The sequence below is a fragment of the Peromyscus californicus genome, unplaced genomic scaffold (assembly GCF_007827085.1).
Source record: "Peromyscus californicus insignis strain IS unplaced genomic scaffold, ASM782708v3 Scaffold_7__1_contigs__length_154581171, whole genome shotgun sequence".
NCBI lineage: Eukaryota > Metazoa > Chordata > Mammalia > Rodentia > Cricetidae > Peromyscus > Peromyscus californicus.
The window spans coordinates 79511529-79537992 of NW_026294595.1; the positions used below are offsets into that span (position 1 = coordinate 79511529).

General features: G+C 40.8%; 1 protein-coding gene across 8 annotated transcripts in view; it reads right to left on the bottom strand.

Annotated features, from left to right (window-relative positions):
• Positions 1-26464, bottom strand: part of Hipk3 (homeodomain interacting protein kinase 3) — an 82207-nt gene that overhangs the window by 40648 nt on the left and 15095 nt on the right. For all 8 annotated transcript variants that reach the window (XM_052722614.1, XM_052722613.1, XM_052722620.1 and 5 more), the window contains one exon: positions 18601-19699. In XM_052722614.1, coding sequence (XP_052578574.1) covers positions 18601-19699 — 1099 coding nt within the window. Of the gene's footprint in view, positions 1-18600; positions 19700-26464 lie in introns of those variants that run through there.

The following is a 26464-nucleotide window of genomic DNA, read 5'->3' on the forward strand; positions in this document are numbered from 1 at the left end:
ATACACTTAGGAACATTCAATGAACATAAAATATCCAGTCAGATACAATACTCCCCAAAATACATTCCACTTCAATGTTTTAAATGAAATTCTCAGATATGGGGTGTCCTACAAAATCGCTATTTACATGATCTCTCCTGAATCTAGAGTACAGGGATTTAAGGGAACATGAAAGAAACCTCCTCCAAACATCATCACCATGATTTCCTACTAAAACAACTAATGCCCCGAAATACTTGTTCTAAAAATAGTCACCATTGTGGATTACACTCTGCAGAATAAATAAGAAAATTCAACTATAAAAGCTAGATAATACACAAACAGCCTGGTGTACAGACTGAGTGGCAATAATATGTATGTAGGATCATTATTTGTAACAAAGGTGTATTGGTGGTGCATCCTGAAGGCAGGGGTGTATGAAGGCAGGGGTCTGTGAAGGCAGGGGTGTATGAAGGCAGGGGTCTGTGAAGGCAGGGGTGTGTGAAGGCAGGGGTGTGTGAAGGCAGGGGTGCATAGGAACTTTGTCTCTTATACAGCTTGCTATGAACCTAAAACTATTTTAAAAAACAAAATCGATCTTAAAGGTTTATGAAAAGTAACTTAAAACAGACAAGAACAAGGAGCAAGTCCCAGTACAAAGAGAAAACATCACTGGATTGAAAGTACATTTCCTTGAGGTAATTGTTGAGTTTGGGGTTCAAAAAATATTCTAAGTTAGATTATCCTTTTGAGTAAGAAATTTAATTAGAAAGGTTATTGGTGGGCATGGTGGTGTGCATCTTTAATCCCAGCAATACTCAAGACTTGGCAAGGGATCTCGAGTTCAAGGCCAGCCTAATCTACAAAGTGAATTCCAGAACAGTCAAAGGGGGGAAAGAAGAAAGGAAGGGGGGGGAGAACGGGACAGAAAAGAAAAGTTTTAGCTGTTTAAAAAATAGAGAAATATAAAGGTTACCATATGGACAGACAGGCATGCAGCAAACAGCATCGGGGAGCTCTGATGGGAGTTCAGGCCCTTGAGGCAGAACTGGGGATCCCTTCTTTAAAGATACCAGAGGAAAGGTTTAAATTTCACAGCAAGAACCTACAGCCAGACAAGTCCCTAGATTCCTAGATTCCGAGGTGGCAAGAAGGAGAGGAAGGAATCCAGGGAGGCACGTGCACCTCTGAGGACTGGGGTGGGGCAAGGGCAGGGGAGAAGCACACCTGGCTGAGATCTGCTCCTTGTAAGGGTGGAGGACGTACTGCCACTGGTATCTTTCTAATGTCTCCGACTCTGAACATGGTCTGGAAGCTTCTCTGGGAGAGTGAGAATGGCACCTGTCATGGAATCCAGGCACCTGGAGTCTGTTTACAGATGCATAGACAGGATCTTGATACAGAGCCTGTCTCTCGCTGTAGCAGCTGGTATCCCAGAACCAGCTATATAGATGAAGATAGAGGGCTGACTTGAGCAGTATCCCATCTCATGTTCCAACAGTTGCCAGCTAATAGCAAGGCATAAAGGCTAAACAGAAGGCTGTGTGGCCTAGAGCCTGTAACTCTCATTGACTTGGAAACACAAAAACTACAGTTCAGAACTGTTAGGGAAGAGGGACCCTTACCCAGGCATTTCAAACACAATCACAAAGAGACCAGCAGCCCTTGAAATAACACCACTACCCAACGTCTACAACTAAAACTGACAGAAGTCACCCAAAGAGAGACTATCACACAAAGTCTCTAGATAGCTCCCTAAAAGGATGGCAACACTCTCTGTCTGTATCATCCACCTGGACATGTCAGCCACTTCAGATGTGACTAATGTAGCTGAGATGACTCGGTTTATTTCATTTTGAAGAATTTAAATTAGTTCATGCCTACACAGCATCAGAAACTACTGGCTACTATATATAATAGCACACCGAGAACTTTTCATGTCCACAATCAGTGCTAACACACAACATTCTCAGCCAGGTAGAAAACACAACCAAATGTCAAAACCCAAAGGGAAGAAATCAACAGAAGCCAATTACAGTCACTGACGTACTGAAATTATAAAACTGGCACTTCAAAACATTTAAGAAAATAGATAAAATAATAGGCTTTCACCAGAAAACTTTTTTAAAAACACATAAATTCAAGGGGCGAGAAAAATGGGTCAATGGTTAGGAACATTTGTTGGTCTTGCATAAGACCTGGATTCAATTCTCAGCACTCATTTGGTGGCTCACAAACATCCATAACTCCAACTCCAGAGATCTAATGTCCTCTTCTGACCTCCACATATACATACATATACACATATACATATACACATATATGCAGGCAAAACATAACACACATAAAATAAGCAATCTCAAAAGAAACTTAAAACATTTTATAAGAAATTCAGATGTGCTAGGCATGGTGACCCACACCTGTAATCCCAGCCCTGGGAAGGCAAAGGCAGGCGGATCTCTGCAAATTCGAGGCCAGCCTGTTCTACAGAGTGAGTTCCAGGATAACCAGAGCTGCACAGAGAAACCTGTCTCAGAAAAACAAAACAAACAAACAAAAATAACAAGATGGCTAATTGCTGCCAAGTCTGATGAACTGAGTTCAGGCCCCAGGACCTATGTGATGAAGAAAACTAATTCCTACAAGTCGTTCCACATGGCACTAGCATGCCCCCACACATTTAACTAATTAATTAATTGACATAATAATAAAATTACCTAACGTTGGTTGTTAATAACAATTCCACAGACTAGGTAAATCACAAATCCATTTCCAAGGTTGCAAAGGTACCGCATGGTGAAGGGCAGAAAAGGTGAGAAAGACCTAGCAAAACAGACAGGAGCCCACACCGGATAGCCAACACTAAGGGAGAGCCTTAACTATCTCTTAGATAGTACCTCTCGTACTTAGTGGCAAACAAAAGACCCTGTCTCAGACAAGGTAGAAAATGGGAACTGATAGAGGCCCAAGTCTGCTCTCTGTGCACTGTGTGCACTGTGGCACGTTCTCATCTGCACTCACACACACAACCATGCACACACACAATAAATAACCATAGAATTTAATTATATTCCCATCTGCACTCACACACACAACCATGTACACACATAATAAATAACCATAGAAGTCACAGACAATATCTTGCCACAGGCCTTATACTGGGAATATATTTTTAAATTATAGGAATGGGAATACAGCTCAGTGGTAGAGCATTTGCCCAGTACTCAAGAGGCCCTAAGGGTCCACAGTGCCCAGCACTACAAATTTAAAAAAAAAAAAAAATTTTTTTAAACAATTTCTGAGTCAGCCATAATAGCACATACCTGTAATCCCAGCACTTGGGAGTTGGAAGCCAGAGGATAGATGAGGAATTCAAGGTCATTCTCGGCTATATAGTTAGTTCAGGGCCAACCTGAACTACCTGAGACCCTGTCTCAAAAAACACTAATAATAAAGCTAGGCATGATGGCCCTTCCCTTTAATCCCAGCGCTCTAAAGGCAGAGGCAAGCTGATCTCTGATCTCAAGACCAGCCAGGTCTACATAAGAAGTTCTAGGCCAAACAAGGCTACCTAGTGAAGCCTGTCTCAAAAAAACAAAGACCTAGTAATAACCAAGTAATAAAATAATATATATATACACTAATCAACTAGAGTAAGAACACCAAGCACACAGAAACACAGATTAAAGTTACTTGATAACGTAGAATATGCAGATTGTTAATAAAGATGACATACGTAGTGGTTATATGGGTGTGTTCACATTATAAAATTTATCAGCCAGGCAGTGGCGGCATGTGCCTTTAATCCCAGCACTCAGGAGGCAGAGGCAGGCAGATCTGTGAGTTCGAGACCGGCCTGGGCTGGCCTACAGAGCTAGTTTCAGGACAAACAAACCCTGTCTGAGGGGTTCAGAGCTGGAGATGGCTCTGTGGTTAAGAGCACTTGCTATTCTTGCAAAGACCTAGTTTTCATTCCCAGCACCAACACTGCAGCAAACAACTGTTTGCAACTCCAGTTTCAGAGGATTTTACACCCTCTCCCCCTCTCTGGCCTCCAAAGGCACTGCATGGTACACAGACACATGCAAGAAAAATTCCCTACACATAAAAACAAATCTAGAAAGCCAGGCAGAGGTAGTGTACACCTTTAATCTCAAGGCTCAAGAGGCAGAGGCAGGTGGATCTCTGAATCCAAGGCCAGCCTGGTCTTAAGACTCCTAGCAATAGTGGAGAGGGTGCCTGAACTGGCCTTCTCCTGTAATCAGATTGGTGACTACCCTAATTGTCATCATAGAGCCTTCATCCAGTAACTAATGGAAGCAGATGCAGAGACCCACAGCCAAGCACTGGGCCGAGCTCCAGGAGTCCAGCTGAAGAGAGGGAGGAGGGATTATATAAGCAAGGGGGCGGGGTCAAGATCATGACAGGAAAACCCACAGAGACAGCTGACCTGAGCTCATGGGAGCTCACGGACTCTAGACCGACAGATGTTGAGCCTGCATGGGACCGACCTAGGCACTCTGTATATGGGTGACAGTTGTGTAGCTTGGTTTGTTTGTGGGGCCCCTAGCCGTGGGACCAGGATCCCGGATGCCTCGCTCAGCCTTGATACAGGAGGAGCAGCTTGGTCCTGCCTCAACTTGATATGCCATGCTTTGTTGACTCCCATGGGAGGCTTTACCCTTTCTGGGAAGTGGATGTGGGGGTAGGGGAGGGGTGGGGGATAGAAAGGAGGTTGGGGAAGGGAAACTGTGGTTGGTATGTAAAATAAATTTAAAAATTTTAATTAAAAAAAAAGAGAGAGTTCTAGAACAGCCAGGAATACACAGAGAAACTCTGTCTTAAACAAACAAACAAACAAATCTAGAAAAGAAAAAAATTAGCAGGTGCGTTATTCCAGGATAGATGTTACACACCTACATTCAAGCCCTTAGGAGGCACTGAACACTGAAGCAAAAGGACTGTGAGTTCCCACAAATTCACCTACATTATGCTGACTGACACGGCTCTGAAGAAGAGCAGCAGCAGGCCACCCAGAAATAGCCATGGCAGACCCTGTCACGGTACCATTGCTGCTGTGCGCTATTCCTGTAAACGGCCACTCTTCCGTGCAGCTCCTGTGTATGAAGTGCGTGCAGTGTCCCAACATACTAAGTGCTTTGCCTGCATGTGAAGGAATCTGCCCAACAACTCTGAAGTACCTACTAACGTTTTCAAGGTGAGTAAACTGAGGCTCAGAAAGGTTAGCGACTTGCTTCAGGTAACACAGTAAATAGAACCAGAATCATAAGCATGTGAATCAATATAGTAACATAATTTCCCATCCTTACTTAGCCCCATCAACCCTACATTTCTGTTCTGTTTCATGACTTAAACTCCACCCTTGTCTGACGACCTGGGTTCAATTCCCAGCACCCACACGGCAGCACACACAGCTGACACCCTAACACCCTCTCACAGACATACATGTAGGCAAAACAGCAATGAACATAAAATAAAAATAAATTTAAAAAAAAGAAACCTAAAACACACATAAAAATAAATCTAAAAAAAAAAATTGAAAAACATTACAGTATGGAGGTACAGACCAGAAGAAGACCTAGAAAAAGGTGTGGGAAAATAACCCGTGGGAATATATCAGAGTTAAATCAACAGGATCTGGTCACACGATGATTAGAAACACAGGACTTTCTAACACTGAAGAACCCAGAAAACGGTTCTTAATGTTGACCTGTGATTCGGGAGGATGAAAAGATGTTAACAGTGACTGTCCCTGAGGATGGGGACACCGCTGTAAGAGTATTCGAAACCAGTCAGAAGGGGAGACATGGCTAGAAAGGAATCTCCCACTAAAAAGACAAGGAGCTTCCAAAGGAGGAAAAGAAGCAAGAGGAGTCCTCCCCAGCTGTGACACTATAAACCACAGCAGTGTTGTCATGGCAGAACAACCCTAAGGTACAGCAGTGGCTTGCACTCCTTTACGAGTGACCAACAGCTCTCTAATCACATCTGGTACCTAAAACCTAGTTAACTACCCAGGACTAGTGCAGGTATGGATCTTTGAGGGGAACCCACAAGCACCACTTTACTGAGTCAGCATGATCCCTAAGTCCTTTCTAAATAAAATCCTTATACACACAGATAAGTGTAATCCTCACTCACCCCTCATCAAGGAAACTTCTCTTTGCAACAGACAGCGGCCATTACAGAAAACCACAACCAACTAAAATGCTGAGTTGCGGAGCCCAGCCCCAACTGACACATCCACAAACTGCTCCCAAACTTAAAGCTCAGGGAGCGTTGCTGAAGGACAGGTGGAAAGATTTTAGGAGCCAGACTATGTCTTCTAAGTGCTATCAGAAGCTACTTATCATGACTGCCTAAACACGAGCTGAACAGGGACAGTAACAGACATGCTAAAGTGGATGGGGGAAGACGGTGAGGTCTCAACCCCCCAAAAAGAACTGCAAACAACTGAGGAATGCTGAGAGCAGTAGTAGTCCTCCCCAGGGAAGAGCTCACCAATTGGCTATCCAATACCAAACAGTCAGCCCTGACAACATACATACAAATAACATTACACAGACAAAGCAGGTTATATTCAGGACTACACACACATGTACACACATATGCAAGTAACAACAATCAATGAAAACGGGGGCCGTGAATTGGAACGAGAGCAAGGAGGGCTGTATGGGAGAGTTTGGGGGGAGGAAAGAGGGAAAGAACGTAATCATAATCTCAAAAAGTGATAGGGAAGACGAGACAGATCGTCATGAATTCATGGAGGAGGGAGGAAAGGAACAAGAAAGCCTGTCAGAGGTGAAAAGTCAAACTGGGGCATGACACCAGGGAGAAGTATGAAGTCTCAGGAAGCACCAACAGCCAACGGCAGGTGGGCAGCCAGAGGGGCTCAGACAGAGAGTCCAAGAGGAAGGTCACTACATTTGGGGTCATCAACATCCTCAAACAGAAGAGCTTCAGGAAGAAAGGCGAACTCTCTGAAGAGTGGGACATGAGAAGACAGAACTGAGTTCAAATCGCAGCTCTGTAGTTTGGAGACTTGAGTAAGATTGTTCAACACACCTGAATCTCAACTTCCTGTCCATAAAATGCAGACAGCATTACTATTTTTATAGCTATCTTAAGGAGACTGTGTAAACTCTTTAGCATAGTGATGAGGACAAAGCAGTCATTTGTGGTGATATATTACTTGTAATATAAGAAATAAAAGTAGTCGGGTGGTGGTGGCGCACGCCTTTAATCCCAGCACTTGGAAGGCAGAGCCAGGCAGATCTCTGTGAGTTTGAGGCCAGCCTGGTCTATAGAGCGAGATCCAGGATAGGCACCAAAACTACACAGACAAACCCTGCTTGGGGGGGGGGGGGGTTTATAAAAGCTTGCTTGAAGATCAGAGGACAGAGCTAGCCACAGAGTTAGCCATAGAGAGGCAGAGATATGTCTGGATCTCTGTGAGTTCAAGGCCATGCTGGGCTACATGAGATTAATCCAATCTAAAAGAGAAACAGCCAGGCAGTGATGGTACACACCTTTAACTCCAGCACTTGGGATCACACACCTTTAATCCCAGCACTAGGAAGGTTGAGACAGGAAGTGATATGGCTGGGCAGAGAAAGGAATATAAGGCAGGAGGAGACAGGAGCTCAGGTCTTTTCTGGCTCTTGCAGGCTAAGGAGTTGGTGAGTTAAGAGGTGGCTGCTCTGCTTCTCTGATCTTTCAGCTTTCACTGATCTCTGGCTTTGGGTTTTTATTAAGACCAATTAGGATTTGTGCAACAGTCAATAAATGTCATTATTTCATTTTATATTCTTATTCCCCACATTTAAAAAAAGTACCTACTAATATTACATAACACAGAAAATGGATCTACATTTTTAATGCTGCAAAAGTGGCTAAAACATTTCAAATTTTGTGAGTCTGTCTACTGAATTCACTCTTATGAAAATTTGAAGTTACCTTGTGAAGAAAGTTATTTTTTTATTCCTTTTTTAAAAAGATTTCTAGGCAAGGAAGAGAAGAGAAGGAGCCGAAAGGGTCTGGTGCATCCCAGAACTCAGTATGCAACTGGATGATGTTGAATTTCTGGTCCTCCTGCCTCCACCTCCTGGGGGCTAAAATTACAGGAGCCAAATACACCCAATGCTGGGGGCCAAATTCAAGGCTTCCCGCAGGCCAGGCAAGCACTCTGCAAACTAAGTGAAAAACATCCTAGTCCCAAAATGCCATTCTCATGTTACAATTAAACACACTGGAACAGCTTCATAATGAGGAAGGAGTAGAGTATCTTTCAGCAAAATGTACATACCCACTGCCCTAACAATCTTAATCCTGGCACTCGGGAGGCAGAGGCAGGCGGATCTCTGTGAGTTCAAGGCCAGCCTGGTCTACAAAGCGAGTTCCAGGAAAGGCGCAAAGCTACACAGAGAAACCCTGTCTCAAAAAAAACAACAAAAAAAACCTTCCTCATAAGAATGTGAAAGTACACCTGTAAGGATGCAGGTTCACATAAGTAGGATCTGTATGATATTATCTGAAAACTATATCCATATACTAGGATTGTTTTAAGTAAAGGGCAAACATGTTTTATACAATTATAAGATAAAATCACAATGTAAAGGAAGAAAAATATTCCTATTTTGCTACATTCTTACCAGCTTTTAAAAATCATCATGTGGCTAGAGAGATGGCTTAGCAGTTCAGAGTGCCTCCTGCTCTTGCAGAGAACCTGAGTTCAGTCCCCAACTCCCACGCCAGACAGCAAACACACAACTACCTGAACGCTAGCTCCCAGATCTGATACAGCTGGCCTATGCAAGCACCTGCATTCACATGCACATACCCAAACACAGATACAGAACTTCTAAGAATAAAACCTTTAAAAAAAAAAAAAAAAAACTTTCAGAGTTTGAGGCCAGCCAGGTCTACAAAGTGAGTCTCAGGACAGCCAGGGCTACTCAGAGAAGCCCCGTCTTGAAAAAACAAAGCAAAACAAACAAAACCAACCAACCAACAAAAACATTCATAAATTAAAAATATTAAGTTAAATGGGATTTTAATTTTAATTGTATATATTATAATATATTAATATAAATATATACAATTTTTGTAATTTGGTGCTTTCTCAAAAGAAACTTTTTTTTTTCTATTTGATGTCAAAGTTTAGCACATATTGGAGTCTGTCTAAGTAATAGAATCTCACCTCACCAGCTGATACCTAAATTATTCACCAGCACAGAACTGGCACTCTTCCATGGTAACACACTTGTTAGTAACATTCAGGAAGATGCTGAAGACACAGAAATAAATAGGCATCCATGCTTTCAGGTGTGTAGAGAGGCTGACATCTAACCCGTGTCCTCATTACTGTCCACTGCAATATCCATAAGGCTCCATGGACCTTCCCAACAGTGATACAGACAGACAGCCCATGGGAAAGACTGACAGCCTTGACATCAAAAGCTTTTACTGACCTGGAATAAAAAGGCCTTCATAAAAGTCTTCTTTTAACCTATGAGTAACTATAATAGGTACACACAGTTTTAGCATACAGCCTTCCAAGCCTGCGAGTACATGACTCATCAGTCTAGCTTACATGGCATTACGTCTGTTCTGTATTTTATAGCTACCATGTGCAGAACTAAACTCAACTGTGATGAAGCTTTAAAAAATGCTTTTGTCATATGCCTGGATAGTACCATTGTGCATTTACACGTTAAAGCTTTGTACACTAATCCATACCTATAAGACACAGGGTTAGTAACAGTTCCCTTTATCTGTTTATACAGACACATAATGGTAAGTAGCCTCCTTGTTCATAAAGTACGTCAGTGATATCAATTAAAATTCAGAGTTCCAGTGTCCTGGTTCTGTACCACTTCTATCATTATTTATTCATTTTACTTCTTCTGGTTACTGATATCTTTTTTGAATCATATACACAAAACCATCATTATATAAAAATAATTCAGGAATCATCATACAGGAGTTAAGTGTGAATAATAAGGCATGAACATACAAAGAGGGGGAAAGAATATCATTTTTTGTCTCATCTATGGAAAGATCTAATACTAAATGTGTACATTAATTCCAATGCTCTTTTCAAATGAACAGTATTTAGGACATGGCCAATTCACCCTCATTCTTTCTATGGAGTTAAGTCGGTTACATACAATACTAAAATAGATATGGTCTAAAATATTTTCCATGGCACTGATCTCAAGAACAGTGCTCTAAGCAAGGTAAAAATAATACACTGGGTTCTGACACTTCAATATTTTAAGAAAAAAAATATGTACACACTGAATCTGTTCACTGGCCAGTATTCTTTGTTTGTTTATTTTTGTTCTTTTGAGATAGGGTTTTTCTATGAAGCCCTGGCAGTCCTAGAACTTGCTCTGTAAACCAGGCTGGCCTCAAAGTCACCGAAGTCTACCTGCTTCTGCCTCCCCAGTGCTGGGTCCAGTATTCTTTTTTGTTTGTTTGTTTTTTGTTTTTTGTACCATGGTTTGCTGTGGGATGTTCTTTATGGCAAATGTGTTGCTGATCAGTCAATAAATAAAACACTGATTGGTCATTGGCTAGGCAGGAAGTATAGGTGGGACAAGGAGGAGAATAAAGCTGGGAAGTGGAAGGCTGAGTCAGAGAGACACTGCCAGCCACCACGATGACAAACAGCATGTGAAGATGCCGGTAAGCCACGAGCCATGTGGCAAGGTATAGATTAATAGAAATGGATTAATTTAAGCTGTAAGAACAGTTAGCAAGAAGCCTGCCACGGCCATACAGTTTGTAACCAATATAAGTCTCTGTGTTTACTTGGTTGGGTCTGAGCAGCTGTGGGACTGGCAGGTGAGAGAGATTTGCCCTGACCGTGGGCCAGGCAGGAAAACTCCAGCTACAATGGTTGTCATTTATTTTACAGCCTGTATCCACCTATGAGTGAGTACATACCTAATGTCTGTCTTTCTCAGTCTGGGTTACCTCACTCAGGATGATTTTTTTCTAGTTCTACCCATTCACTAGTATTCTTAGAGTGAGCAAAAATACTTTTCACATGAACTCAGAATGTGTTCAATTTCTGCTTATTAGAAAATTTTAACAATGAAAGATGCCTAGAAACCAACAGCCCACAAGCTTACAAAGACATTCAGCATAATTATCCTCAGAAAAATATAAGTCCAACCCCAGTAGAATAGAGAGAGCACTTCACAATCATCAGATAGAAGAAAGGGGTCTGGAGAGACGGCTCAGCAGACAAGAGCGCTGCCTATTCTTCCAGATGGTCCAGGTTCCAGTCCCTATACCCACATACTGGCTCACAACCGCCTCCAACTCCAGTTCCAGGGATCCAATCCTCTTCTGGCCTCCTTAGCACCAGGCATGCAACATATGCACAGACATGCATGCAAGCAAAACATCTATACATAGAAAATAATAACTTTTAAGATTTTTTTTTGTTTTTTTTTTTGTTTTTTTTTGGTTTTTCGAGACAGGGTTTCTCTGTGTAGCTTTGCGCCTTTCCTGGAACTCGCTCTGTAGACCAGGCTGGCTTCGAACTCAGAGATCCGCCTGGCTCTGCCTCCCGAGTGCTGGGATTAAAGGCGTGCGCCACCACCGCCCAGCCAATTTTTGAGATTTTTTTTAAAATAAAAAAACAAGAATAATTAGAGATGTGGAAAAGCTGGATTCCTGATACAGTACTAATTAAAATTGTAAAATGTTATGGAAACAACATGGAGATGCCTCAAAAATTCAAAATAGGGGCTGAAGAGATGGCCCAGTGATTAAGAGCACTAGCTTCTCTTCCAGAGGACCTGGGTTCAATTCCCAGCAATAGCAGCTCACAACTACCTGTAACTCCAGTTCCAGGGGATCCAACATCCTCACACAGGCATATATGCAGGCAAAACACGAAAGCTCATAAAATAAAAATATATAAATCATTTTTAAAAAATTTGAAATAGAATCACAATATGAACCAAGCAACTGAAGGAGGAGTCTTGAAGAGACAGTTGTACCCCTGTGCTCCCGGAGCACTGTTCACAGCAGCCAATCAGATGAGCTTTCTGGAGGAGTCCAGACAGGATGAGAAAGAACAGTGGTTACTGGGAACTGGGATTATAGGGGTATTGTTTAAGGAACACATTTGGTTTTTTTTTTTTTTGGTTTTTTCGAGACAGGGTTTCTCTGTGTAGCTTTGCGCTTTTCCTGGAACTCGCTTTGGAGACCAGGCTGGCCTTGAACTCACAGAGATCCGCCTGCCTCTGCTTCCCGAGTGCTGGGATTAAAGGTGTGCACCACCACCGCCCGGCAAGGAACACATTTGGAATGTGCAAGATGAAATGTTCTAGAGATGTGTTTTACAATAATATGAACATACTTAATTCTGTGAACTGTATGCATGAAGATGATTGGATGATAAATACATATTTTTATATCAGGCAAAAATGCAAAATATTTCCCAGAATAAAATTCTTTTTGGGCTCCTAAGATGGCTCAGTGGGTAAAGGCACCCGCCACCAAGGCTGACAATTCCCAAGGCCCACAAGGAAGAACCAGCCCCTCTAAGTTAACCTCTGACCTCCACTCATACTGTGGCACAACATGAACCCTAATAAACAAGTGAATGTAATGAATAATAATAGAAATCAATCATAATCTTTGTACTGGGCATGGTAGCACATTTTTGTAATCATTACACTAGGGTGCTGAGGCAGAGGGATCACTGAGAGTTCAAGGCCCATTTTGGCTACTATAGCAAGAACAAGTCTCTAAAAAATTAAATTTTAAAAAGTGAATTATATTATTAAAATGTTAGCACAAAAGGGCTGGAGAGATAGCTCAGTGGTTAAGAGCACTTGTTCTTGCAAAGAATATGGGTTCAATTCCTATCACCCACATGGTATCACACAACCCCAGTTCCAGAGCATACAACAGACACATGTGGTGCACATAAAAGATGTGTGCCAGGCATGGTGATGCGTGCCTTTAATCCCAGCACTCTGGAGATGGAGGCAGGTGGATCTCTGAATTTAAGGTCAGCCTGGTCTACAGAGAGTTCCAGAACAATCAGACTTACATAGAGAGACTTTGTCTCAAAAAGAAAAAAAAAAGAAACTCAAGGTGTCAGAACCGGATATACTAGCATGTATCCATGTCTTTATTATATAAACCTGTAGAAATGTAAGAGCATAAACACACACCATGGATTTTCTAATTTTACCATGAAAAGGGCCTGAGAAAGCACTGATATTCTCATTTCAATAAGTATACTTGCATTAGCATACAGATCTTGTTTGCTAAATAACCATTCTCAAATAAAATAAAGAAACTGGGCAGATAGTGGTGGTCCATGCCTTTAATCCCAGCACTTGGGAGGCAGAGACAGGTAGATCTCTGTGAGTCTGAGGCCAGCCTAGTCTACAGAGCGAGTTTCAGGATAGCCAGGGCTACCCAGAGAAACCAAGAGTCGAAAAGCCAAAAAGAAAGAGAAAGAGTGTGTTCTACCAAGAAAGCCAATCCCAGGGCTGGAGCAAGTACAAGACAAGCCAGAACATCTTGTACCAGAAAGCAAGCACACAAGGAAGGCTCCATTCATATCACAGAGGCTGGGGCAAGTTTAAAGGGGTGTTCTTTCACTGGGCAATCTGAAGTGGTTTGCACAAGATGGGAGGCAGAGATGAGAGAATAGCTGGAAAGCGGAAGAGCTAGCGGGGCCAGCCAGCCTAGAGTAGGCGGGACAACAGGAGAGCAACACAAGACCCTGCGTCAATGTGGTAGAGGGCAAGAACCAACTCCCGAAAGTTGTCCTCTGACTGTGTGCTGTCATACATACGCATGGACAAACACAAAACCAAATTTAATTTTTAAATAGGTAAAATAAGTTCATCAAATCTATAATACTGATTGAAAATTATAAGGCTATACAAGGAATGTCTATAAATGACATGCATGTGCAGGCCAAATAACAACTTTGAGGAGTCTCTTCTCTCCTTCAGCTTGTATATGGGTTCAGGGGACTGAACTCGGGCTGCCAAGGACCCACTGAGCCATCTTGCTGGCCCAAAAATGTCACTGTATCTAGAAAATGTATGCTCAACTATTTAGAGGTAAAGGGGCTTTGTACCTGAAAGTGTGTGTGTGTGTGTGTGTGTGTGTGTGTGTGTGTCAAAAAATATGTGTGGGGAAAACTAAGGAGGTAAAATGGTAGTATTTTATATGTCTAAAACTATTTCGAAGTAAAAAAAATTGAAAAAATATAAAAGAACAAAAATGCCCTTTCTATTAAGCTCTCTCCCTTTTCTCACTATACATACAGCTACTCATCACACTGCAAGTCAAGCTGGGGCTATTTTTGTGCAAGTCAATGCACTCAGCACAATGCATCCCACTTTATAAGCGCTGCGTATTTTAGGAAACAACCCTAACCATTGACAATGTTACAATTTCTGTTCCTATATTATTTTCACTGGTAATATACCTTTTTAGATCTTCAACCATTTATGATCACAAACATATAATGTTGTATATTTAAAACTCAATAAAAAGAAATGAACTGCTGATACTTGCTACTAATGCCTGGTACAACATGATGAACCTGTAGGCTGAATGGGGCAGGGACATGAAGGCTGGAGAACAATGACTAGGGGTGTTCTGTGGAGAGTACACAAGCATTCTAACTTGATTCATCAATGTAGAACTATGACTACAATCAAAGCCATGGAACTGTATGCTTGAATTAATTCAGCTCAAGGCCAGCCTGAGTAAGTTCTGGGCCATCCTAGGCTTATGTAGTGAGACTTTATCCTCCCACTCCCTAACCCTCCAAAGAGAGAGAGAGGTGAGAAACAGCAGAATAGTTCAAAGTGCTTGGAAAACAAAAATGAGACGGTATAGAAGCACAGTAGTCCACTCTAAAGTAACCTAGCTGGTCTTGGTGGCACACACCCAGCACTCAGGGGACAGAGGCAAAGGACAGACATAAATTTATAAGGCCAGACTAATCTACATAGAGCACACCCAGGCCTGCCTCAAAATAAATAAATAAAGTACCTATATAAAGTATCAATCACTATGGGTCTTTCTATATGCCTTAATTTTGTTATAGGAACTTTAGCTTTGAAATTTCTGGGTCCAAGAAGAAATGAAATGTGGGTATATTTAATTGGTCATCATTCCATCTTTCTACACTATCACAGGAATAATGATAAGCCTTCGACCTACCACAAGTTGAGGATAGAACCACAGCTAGGTGAGCGGTCTCACTGAGCTACACCCTCATTCCTTCAAAGCATGCTTTACTTCAATGGCAATCAACACCAACTAGTAATATAGCAAAATATATATGTATATATTAAATATACATTATATATATGTGTGTATCTGTGTACGCGCACACGCACACACATATATATACATATATACACACACACATATATATACATATATGTATATATATATCTGCTAAGCAGGTTACTTTATAGCCCACTTTCCTGTCTCTGCTCTGAAACAGCTGAGATCCACAGGCTAAACTTCTATATTTAAAAAAAAAAAAAAAAAAAAAAAAACTTCATGACCTGAATATTGGCACCACACCTCATAAATACAGCACCTTCTGCTGCTAAACCTTTCCACATTCAAAAGCCCTACGTGTTCTTGACAGAAACCACGCTCAGGCAGCTGAATTTAGAACATGCTGACCTTGAGCAAATCAATGCCCTTAGCATGTACTTCTGGCTTCCATCACTACAGGAGCTAGACAGCCTCACCATCTATAGTAGTCAACAGCCTCTGGCCACTACGCCTGTCTATTTTAAGATATCCTCACTACGTTTGTGTTCCACAGTTCAAACGGGTAACACATGAATCTGTGTCTAAATGCAGTCCTTTACCTTAGAAACTAAGACATACCTACAGTGTCCCTACCTTAAAATACTTATTATACTTTCATTTATTAATCACACAGTATTTAAGTAATCCTGTCATAAGCTAAGACAGAAACAGTAGAGTTCCAAAACGATGTGCAAATTTTGAAATAAAGTAATAGCTTGCTGCCTTTTTCATGCAAAACTTTATCAGACATTAGGACAGTACCTAATTAAGAACTACACTGCATTTTTGCTAATCTATCTTAATATTTCCTAACTATTCTACCTCTTAAATCTAACTGCCATCAAGTCCATTTTCTGTTTTTTACCAAGTCAGAATCATCTAAAACATAAGCATAAACTTTTATTTATTGAATACAAATTTTCTATATTTCTAGACTCTAAACACAGAACCTGTGACTAATCTTAGTTTATACAGCTTCTGAAAGCCAGGTAAATATTAACCTGAAATTTATAAGTAAACAGAACAGAAATTATATTTAGCAATTATTCATAATTTTCTTCCATTCTCAATATTATGCAAAGACCTAATGCTAGAAGATGGGATCATAACGTATCTAAAATTTTAGATTGCGTTTCAAAGGATTCTCTTTACTCTTTTGAAACATTTAATAAACCAACAGAAATTTTCAAGTATAAAATATAGGTTAATGTTTCTGTTGTTTATTCTCATTCCAAACATTTCAGTCATGAAAAGGAGGCCAGACATCACACAGGACAGAATCTGAAATGGAAATAATGCAGGACCCAAATATAATGAAGTCATTTACTAACAAGTGAACTGAATATGGGGCCCAGGCAGCTGGAGCTGGAGTTTATACAATATGCTAGCTGGCCAGTAAGAGCTCTGAACCCACAGTCTATGATGCTCAAAAGACCTGAGTAGGGAGAAGCACTATTCTTTTCATGCAATTAAGATTTCAAAATCATTTTTCCAGGGGGAAAAATTAGCTAACATTGAATCTTACATTTCAATAAGTCAGAAAAAGAAAGAAAAGAGTGGTTAGGAGGACAGAGGATCAAGTAAATCTAATTATGTGAAAATAAGTAAGATCTGCTACCCTGCTGCAACAGCAAATTACCCTTTGGATATTGAAAAAGTTTTTTGGTTTTTTTTGTTTTTTGTTTTTTTTTTTGTGTGTGTGTGTGTGTGTGTGTGTGTGTGTGTGTGTGTGTGTGTGTGTGTTCTGAGACAGGGTCTCACTGTAGCCCAGGCTGGCCTCTAATTCAGAGAGACCCTCCTGCCTCTGCCTTCACAGTATTGGATTAAAAACATGTACCTCCAAATCCCACATCTAAACAGTTGAGAATGGTATCCAGAACCCTAATACTAGAAATAATGCAATCTAAAATATACTAAGGATAAATCAGACTACATAATAATAAATTCCTAATACTTATATCATACTACTAATTCCTAATACTTATATCAATACATTTAATTATAACTAAATTACATAAGCATGGCATTCCTTCTGAAAACTTACTAATAACAAAGCATACAGAGCTGGTGTTTGTTGATGACTGGCTTACTTCTTATTTGTGCAAGGTATTACAGCATATGTTTACAATGGCAGATGCAACACCAAAAACAACTACTTGCTTATTTGGTCAAAGTTCCTAACCCTCATGACGTAGCAAGCTCTGGCCATAAACTGCATTTCATCTACTCAGTGCTTATGAAAGAGCACTCCTCTGCCAGCACTGCTCCTGTACTCGCCCCACTGTGTTAGCAATCATGACTACAGAGGCCACCAAGAATGTCTCAGCACTCATGCTGAAATGTAAATAACCCAGTCTCCAATTTATGAGCCAGGAACTCAAACTATGAGTTCAAAGACATCTTCCTACTCACACAGGAACTTCTGCTATTTTGAACCATCAGCTAGTCTCTGAGACTACAATACTTCAGGTTGGCATTACACTAATCTTGACATTGTAGATCTCTGTCAATAGCTGCATGGAGACTATGTTTGTCTTCAATTTCTTCACACACTCACAGCACCAACACGAAGATAGTATTATTCATAGCATATACATAGAAAACTTCATGGCAGCTATATAAATACATGTGAATCTTAAAGTCATTCATCAGAATAATGGCCTGAACTCATAATTTCTCTAAATGTTGCTATATGAGATTATGTCTTTATTAAATTACTTCTCCAGGACTAGTGAGATGGCTCAGTAGGTAAAGGCATTTGCCACCAAGCCCTATGACCTGGGCTCAATCTCAGGGACCCACATAGTAGAGAGAAGAGATCAGAGTCCCACAAGTTATCCTGACTTGTACATGTGCACCATGGCATGTATACACACTTAAATAAAAATGTGAAAAATAAAACCTTAAAAATTAGAAATTACCTTTCCCAAGCACTGAAATGCTTCAAGAAACATACAAAAGCTACAGTCAACAGCGTTTTCGACATTTAAAGACTTACACTTATCATCTTGTTTGTGTGACGGTCTTTCCTATCTTCTGTTAATAATAAAGATAACCAGATGTCTTTAGCATGGAACTAGTGAGGATTTCTACTGTCCTTGAAGCAATTTTATGCCTTGATTTTGCACGTCTTTTTAAAACTTCAAACCTAAATAGATCCTATTGATTTCCTTATTTAGCCGAAGCAGTCTCTCATCACACTTACATATCAAATTTCACTTAGCAGAAACTCGGCATTTGTTAAATAGCCAAAAAGCAGTTGCTGCCTACCTGTAGTACCGAGATTGTAGATACGTTGAACAAACAGTCTTTGACACATGACTGGCCGACCCAAAGTCTATCACTTTAACCCTGTATGGCTGTCGAACAGGATCCACCAACATAATATTCTCTGGTTTGAGGTCAGCATGAATTAAACCAAGACTTTTTAACTTCTTCAGTGCAGTGGCCACTTGCTGAAGAATGGGCCGGATCACCTTCAGGGGCAGGGGACTGAATTTATTCTGCTTCAGAAAGTCATACAGGTTCTGCTCCAGCATCTCAAAGACCAGGCAGGTATGGTTGCGGTGCTGGAAGCACTCATAGGCCCGCACAAAGTTGTACTCATCAGCGTTCTCAGTACTGAGCCTTGCTAAGATGCTCACTTCTATCTGCCCTTGGCGTGCGTAAGAAGGGTGATTCTTCAAAATTTTGATTGCTACAATTTCATTTGTCCCTCTCTTCCAGCATTTAACAACTTGGCCAAAGGTGCCACGACCAAGAAAATCAAGGACTTCATATGTGTTTTTCATAGAGCATAAGACTTCATGCTGCACTAACTGATAATCGCCTTCTCCGCTGGTACAGTTCTGTTTTGATGCTGTGGTCGTTGTCACAACTGTCACTGGATTTCCCATGTTGGTCTGCAACATTGCAGGAAGTAGGGACAGTTCATCGACAATCTGCATCGCGCCGCTGTGATTATCCAACTCCTCACTCTTGCGCTTCAATCCACATCGCTGGGGACCTTCTAGGAAATGTAACCGGTTTCGCCACAGCACGGTGCGAGGCGCCTCCACTGCAGCTTGCTGTGCTGGAGCTGCTATGACCTTTGCAGCACCAGCAGTGTCTCTGACAACAACGGCACCTGCCTGCAATGAAAAGCTGTGTCCTCGAGGTCTAGTGAACGGTGTCTTTGTCTGGAAAGCACCACCCTTCGCGGAAGAGTGAGAGTTTCCAAAGTCTCTACCGTTCACGTAGGTCTGTGGACGGTGTCTCTCCTGGAAAACACAACTGCTTGGCTCTACTTTGAGTTTCTTCACACTACAAAAGGCACTTGACTGAGTTTGATAAACGTATGGTGGGTAGACCAAGACTTGTGAGGCCATACCTGCAGAAGAAGGAAGGAAATGTTAATCAAAAGAACAGGTTTTCCTCAACTCTAAACTGTAGGGAAAAACTCTTAGGGTCAAATTCATAATATGCTAAAATAATAGTAATTTAAAATTCCATTAAGATTTTTCCCTTGGGAGGAGATAAGAAAGATCTTCATTATCTCCACATTAGTTCTCAGGATTTCAGTTATTGGGGGAAATACTTACTGAACGGCTACACTGACCGGGATATGCAATAGAAACCGTACCAACCGTTTTCCCTATGGAAGGCAAAGTACAACTCCCTGAACAAGCGGCGCAGGTGTGGCAAAAATAAAACATTCTCTCACCAAAATATAACTTATGAACCATCAGCTAGAGAGGCAGTTCAGGGTTAGGAGCATTTGCTGCAAAGAATGAGGACCAGAGTTCAGAGTGCGAACCCACTGAAAAGTTGGGTGTGGTCCCATGCATGGCTAAACTCCAGTACTGAGAACAGAGACAGGGGATGCTGGGGCTTGCTGGCTTCCAGCCTTGCTGAAAAAATGGGAACTCCAGGTTTAGCCTCAAAGGAACAAGGTAGAGGGTGACAGAAGATACCTGACATATGCCTCTGGACTCTACGTACTCACTCTTACACATGCCTACACCTCACACACACAAAATTATGAATCAGTCAACACAGTTTATAATCAGGAAAAAACAACTATGTATGTTTTAAGTATATACATACATACACGGATTAATTTAAAAGGGCTATCCTTTTCATGAACAGCTCTGATCCTATATTCTACTTGCCAAATATAATCTCCTTTGATCTTAAAGAGCATTCATTATACTACAAAGACAACTTAATAGCTTTCTATCCAGTTACCTTCACATTGCCTAAGTTCCCAGACACTAAGTGACTTTCTATGGATTTTGGTCTTACTCCATCTACACAGCCATCAAGTGTACAATGAGTCTGTAAATAGTACCTGACTCTGGTGTAACACAGATACAAAGGGGTTTTAACATGTTGCTGGCACAGCTGACTTTCTCCCTTATGACCTTATTTCATGATCTTAGAATTCATGTAATATACAATCCAGCAACTGCTAATTCATATACACAAACATAAAACAGACACAGACAGACAGACAGACAGACACACACACACACACACACACACACACACACATACACACACACCATGCACACACAAATTAACAAAAATCAAAAAAGAAAGAAAACCAAAGCTCAGAGGGACCAAGTAATTGACCCAAGGTCTCAAAACTATGATGTAAAGAAAAAAAGTAAATACACCACACCTGAGGTAAAACTTCCAAAAGTTTCTTGTGTTCCACCTACCAGATTCCTAAATTGCTCTACTATAAAGTCAGAGACAAAGTTCACAGTCAGATCGAGACTTGATATTCAGTAAGGAGAGAATACTACAATTTGAAACTCTGGGATTTAAGCCTAAGGAAGTTCATCTGCTTCCTTAAAATGTTCCCAGCATCTATCCTATACCTCTACCCAGAGGCATGCCAAAACTGCACTAATTCACCACATTTTAAGGCAGAGTCTCACTATATCACTGTGACAGGCACGGAATCCCCTATTTAGATCAGGCTGGCAACAAACTCCGAGAGATCCATCTGTTTCTGACTCCCTAGTGCTGGGATCAAATGCCTAGCTAAATTAATGAAACAAAACCACACTGAGAACTCTTTCTAGACATATCAAACTCATATATTATGCATTTTTGTAAGGCTGCCCAATCATAGCCTCAATAATTCTCCTATGATACACCTAATTTTCAAAATACTTATGTAATCCATACCTAGAGATCCAAAATGACAAATACGAAAACCACTTATCAATACCAATTGCTGTATACCCAAACTAAACATCCTGGTGTCCAAGACACTGTTTTTGCACAACACTATGCCTTTATTGTTTTTCATTGTAATGTGAACTATGTTGCGCTCTTCAGCTGTATTACTCATGTCTTTGCCTCTTGTTCTTATCAGCAGACTAAGGAATAAGGTTTTGAAATGCTACCTCTTTGATGGTGGGGGCTGCCTAAAACTATTACTTAGGAGTAGAGCAAAGTCTCCTAATGGAGCAACCACTAAGCTTTTACTTCTCAGGCTTACTCACTTCAGATTCTTTTTGTTTGTAGCTGAGGCTAGCCTAAAACCCACAGCAATCCTCCTGCCTTAGCCCCAAGTGAAGAACTCCAGGTGTGCACAATCACACCCAGAGCTCTCATTTCAGGTACTTTGTTCTGAATGTTTATGGTCTCTCAAAATTTGTATATTGAAACCCTCCCTACCCACCAAATGTAATCCTAGAAACTGGGAGGCTGAGGCAGAGAGATTGGCATGAGTTCAAGGCCAGCCTGGACTACAGAGTGAGACCATTATATCAAAAATACAAAGGGGGCTTTGGGAGCTTATTAGGCCATGAGGGCTCCCTTTCATAAATGGAGCCTCAAGGAGCTTCTTTGCCCCCTAGCATGTAAGACCACAGCTAGATGCTATCTTTGGAGCAGAGAGCAAGCCTTCAACAAACCCTGCATCTGCTTTTACCTTTATCCTGGGACTCTCCGGCCTACAGAGCAATGAGCAATAAATCTATGCTCCTTACAGAATTTTGTGATAGCAGACTAAATGGACAAAGACATGGGTTTTACTCTTCTAATCCTACAGTGAACTTGAAATCCTAACTGAACTCTACCTTCTATGACAATCAACCAGCAATATAAGCAACAAGAACATCCACAGACCCAGATCTGACCATTGTAAACTACTAGTGAGACATGTTCTGGTTTCTTCTTATGCATAATACTGGGTCTGCTGAAAAAGGAGAGCAGGAACCAAGCACTTTGCTAACATATTCCATTTCTTAGCTAATATGAAATTTCTGAAATATTTTCTGCCAAACTTAGCTATGCTTTATGTTTAACAGAGTTAATTAAAGAAAATAAATGTAAGAGTCAATAGTTTGTTAACGTCTCCTCATTCAATTTCCTTCCACTTGTCCAAACCTTCATTTTTGAAACATTTTCCTTCTTGAAAACCAGTTTTATACATATATATATACATATATATGTGTGTGTGTGTGTGTGTGTGTGTGTGTATATATATATAAAGCTTACTATTTTAATCACTTTTAAGTTTACTATTCAGTGGCATTAAATACATCCCCAGTGCTGTATATTACACCTCCCTCCTAACACTAGCCCTCTTTTGCAATTGAAACTGCGACCATGTCATGACTCTAGCAACCATCATTTACTTTCTGGTCGATGAATTTGACTTCAAAATATACCTCATAAGTGGACTCATATTTGCCTTTTTATGACTCAGAATAATGTCAAGGTTCATCCATGTTGTAACATGCAACTAGATTTTCTTCCTTTGTAAGATCACATGGTATTCCACACATATATGTATGACATTTTATTCATCCACCCACAGATGGACACTAGAGTTGCTTCTACTTTTTAGTATTACTTTGTTGTTGTTTTCTATGTATACCAAGCTGGCCTTGAACTGACAGGGAGCTGCCTACCCCTGCCCCTCCATGGTGCTGGGATTAAAGACTTGCATCTTTAATCTTAATAGCCTATTAACTTCACTCAGGAGGCAGAGGCAGAAATATCCCTTGTGAGTTCAAGGCCAGCCTGGTCTACAGAGTGAGTTCCGGGACAGCCAGGGCTTTACAGAGAAACCCTCTCTCAGAAAACAAAAACAGAATCCGCAAAAAGGTAGAAAGAAAATTGACTCCATAAAGTTGTCCTCTGCCCTCCATGCTCAGGCACCATGGCATGCATATGCCCACACATCACACACACCTACATGCACACGCACATACATACACACATACATACATACATACATACATACATACACACACACACACACACAAATAATAAAAATCTTGGAAAAAAAATGTAAGGTGACCAGTATCTAAGGGATGGTACCTTAGGTCATCATCTGACCTCCATATGCTTACCACACCCATCCACAAGTCCACCCACACATGAACACATACAAGCAGGCAAGCACATACACACAAAGGCCATGGGGATAAACCTAAGTGACGGAGAACTTACCTATCATATGGAGGCCTTAGGTTAAATCTCTAGTACCACAAAAAGAAAAAAATAAATACAACCACACAGACATACACACAAAAAACAGCACATTTAAAAAAAAAAATTAAGCCCGGTGGTGGTAGTGGTGGTGGTGGTGGTGGTGGTGGTGGTGGTGGTGGTGGTGGTGGTGCACGCCTTTATAATCCCAGCACTTGGGAGGCAGAGGCAGGTGAATCTCTGTGAGGTCGAGACCAGCCTGAGCTACTACAGAATGAGTTCCAAGAAAGGCGCAAAGCTACATAGAGAAATCCTGTCCAAAAAACCAAAAAAAAAAAATTAAAGCTAGGCATGGTTACATAAACCTTTAATCCCAGCACTCAGAAGGCACTGAGTCTAAAGCCAGACTGATCTACATAAAAACAGATTTAAAAATATTTAGTTAGGTGTCATGTGCATGCCTATCAATCCAATACGTAGGGGGATAAACGAGGAGCAACTGCCATGAGTTCAGGGCCAGCCTAGGATACATAAGAAGACATTTTTAACCTAAGAAATAACTCAGGGCACTAGCATATTATCCCATAAAAAAACAAGGCTCAAAACATAAAAAAATTAAATATGAAGCCCATACTTCATAACTATTTTTTTAAAGCTAGTAATGTAACACCATTGTCTTGAAGGAAGTTTTCTCAGGGATATTTTTTGTTCCATTGGAAACAAGCTCACAAATCAACTCTTTCAAATACATTAAAATAAGTAGATGTGGGTCCATTGATATTTTCAAAAATGAATTTATTGTCTCTAAAGGAAAAGAGGATGTAACAGGAAATTAAACAATCCATTAAAGTTGCCTAATGTGGTAAATGTTCCAATAACCTTTAACCTGATGCCTTCCAGGTAAATGGATCATCTTAGGTGAGAACAGCCTGGCTAGAGTTGAGCGGCACAGAGCAAGCAGATCTCTGTGAGTCTGAAGCCAGACTGCTCTACCCTGTCTCAAAAACAAAAAAAATAACAATAAAAACAGCCTGGCTAGTTTTTAAAAGCCATATTCTTTGGGCTAAAGTTTACAGCGCTGCTGCACAACCTGATTTTCAATTCAGCTTTTCAAATGGTAAATGAAGACGGCACTCAGGACAGTTCCACTTCATTCATTAATATCAATGTCCTATCTACAACCACAATGGGTACAAAATATTTTAATATTAGTCTTAGTCTACTACCACCTCACTTATCTGAGGCAACAAGGTTTGGCCTAGTTCAAAAGTTTTCTCGTAAAAAAAAAATTTTTCTCGTTTGAGAGCCAGCAAGACGACTCAGTGGGTGAAGGCACTAGCCACCAAGCCTGAACACCTGGGAGCCATCCCCACAACCTCCATGGAAAGAGAACTAGATGCCCTCGGACCTCCACAAGCACGCCACACACACACACACACACACACACACAATAAATGTAATAAAAAATATCATAAGCTGGGCATGATGGCTTTAGTCTCAGCACTCTAGAAATGGAAGCAGGCAGAGCTATGATTTTAGGCATGAAAGGTCTACACAGCAAGATCTAGGCTAGTCAAGGCTATAAAATGAGACCTGTCTCAGAAACGAACGAAAAGAAATGGTTCTACTGCTTCAAAGATAACAGAGTTTTCAGTTCCTAAACTTTCATTTATGACAATAAAACCTATAGAAACTGTTGCTGCTTCTGACATCGTTATTTTGTAGAAGAAATTGAAGACTTGCCAATTTTGCTTTCATTTCTAAATTTATAATTTTGTGTATTATTTTTCAAATAATCAAGTTAGCTCCCCCCTCCCCCAAAAAATGGTGTGGTGGCACATGCCCATAATCTCAGCACTTAGCGAAGTGCAGACAGGAGAATCAGGAGTTCAAGGTCATCCTCTGCTATATAGCCATTCTGAGGCCAGGCTAGGATATAGGAGACTCTTTCAAATTTAAAATGAAAAGTTACTTGCTGCGGCATACAGACACAACTGGCCAACTATTTCAGTTCAGTGTTGTTATCCCCTCACCCTACACCATCCAAAAGAGAAAGAAAAACAAAAACAAAACAAGGAAGTTCGAGAGTGAGAAAGGGCATGTTCTGTTATTTTGGTTAGCTTGGTTTGGGTTTGGGAGGGCTCAGAGGACAGACAATGTTGGGTTTTGAGGCAGAATCTCACCATGTAGCTCAGGATGGTTTACAACACACTGAGAAGAAGTTCACCATGAGGGAGGAGAGACAATCTAGCTGTCTCCAGTTAATGATTCCCCAACTGTAATCCTAGAATGAGCATCTGTGACTGGGCATGAGACCATCCTAACGATGCATTTGTCTTTCATTACATTTCACTCACATGCTTATATTATTCTCCAAATAAAGCACAGGATTTCCTACAATAGGAATTTCCTACAATAGGATTCACACAAATTTACATATTCCCACCTTTCTACTCCAAAGACTAAAGACCAAAAGAAATCTGACTCTCTAAATGTCTCAATGCCTCGAGTATACGTAAGAGCCCACACAGACTTACATTTTTATCCCTTTCAGTTTAAAGTGAATGCTACAATTTTAACAAATTAATCATCAACCTTTACAAGAAAAACCAGATACAGAAAATACATACTCTGAAAGTCTGACTTTATTCAGCTGGGTGTGGCGGTACTTGCTTACAAGCCCTGGTACTCTCCAGGT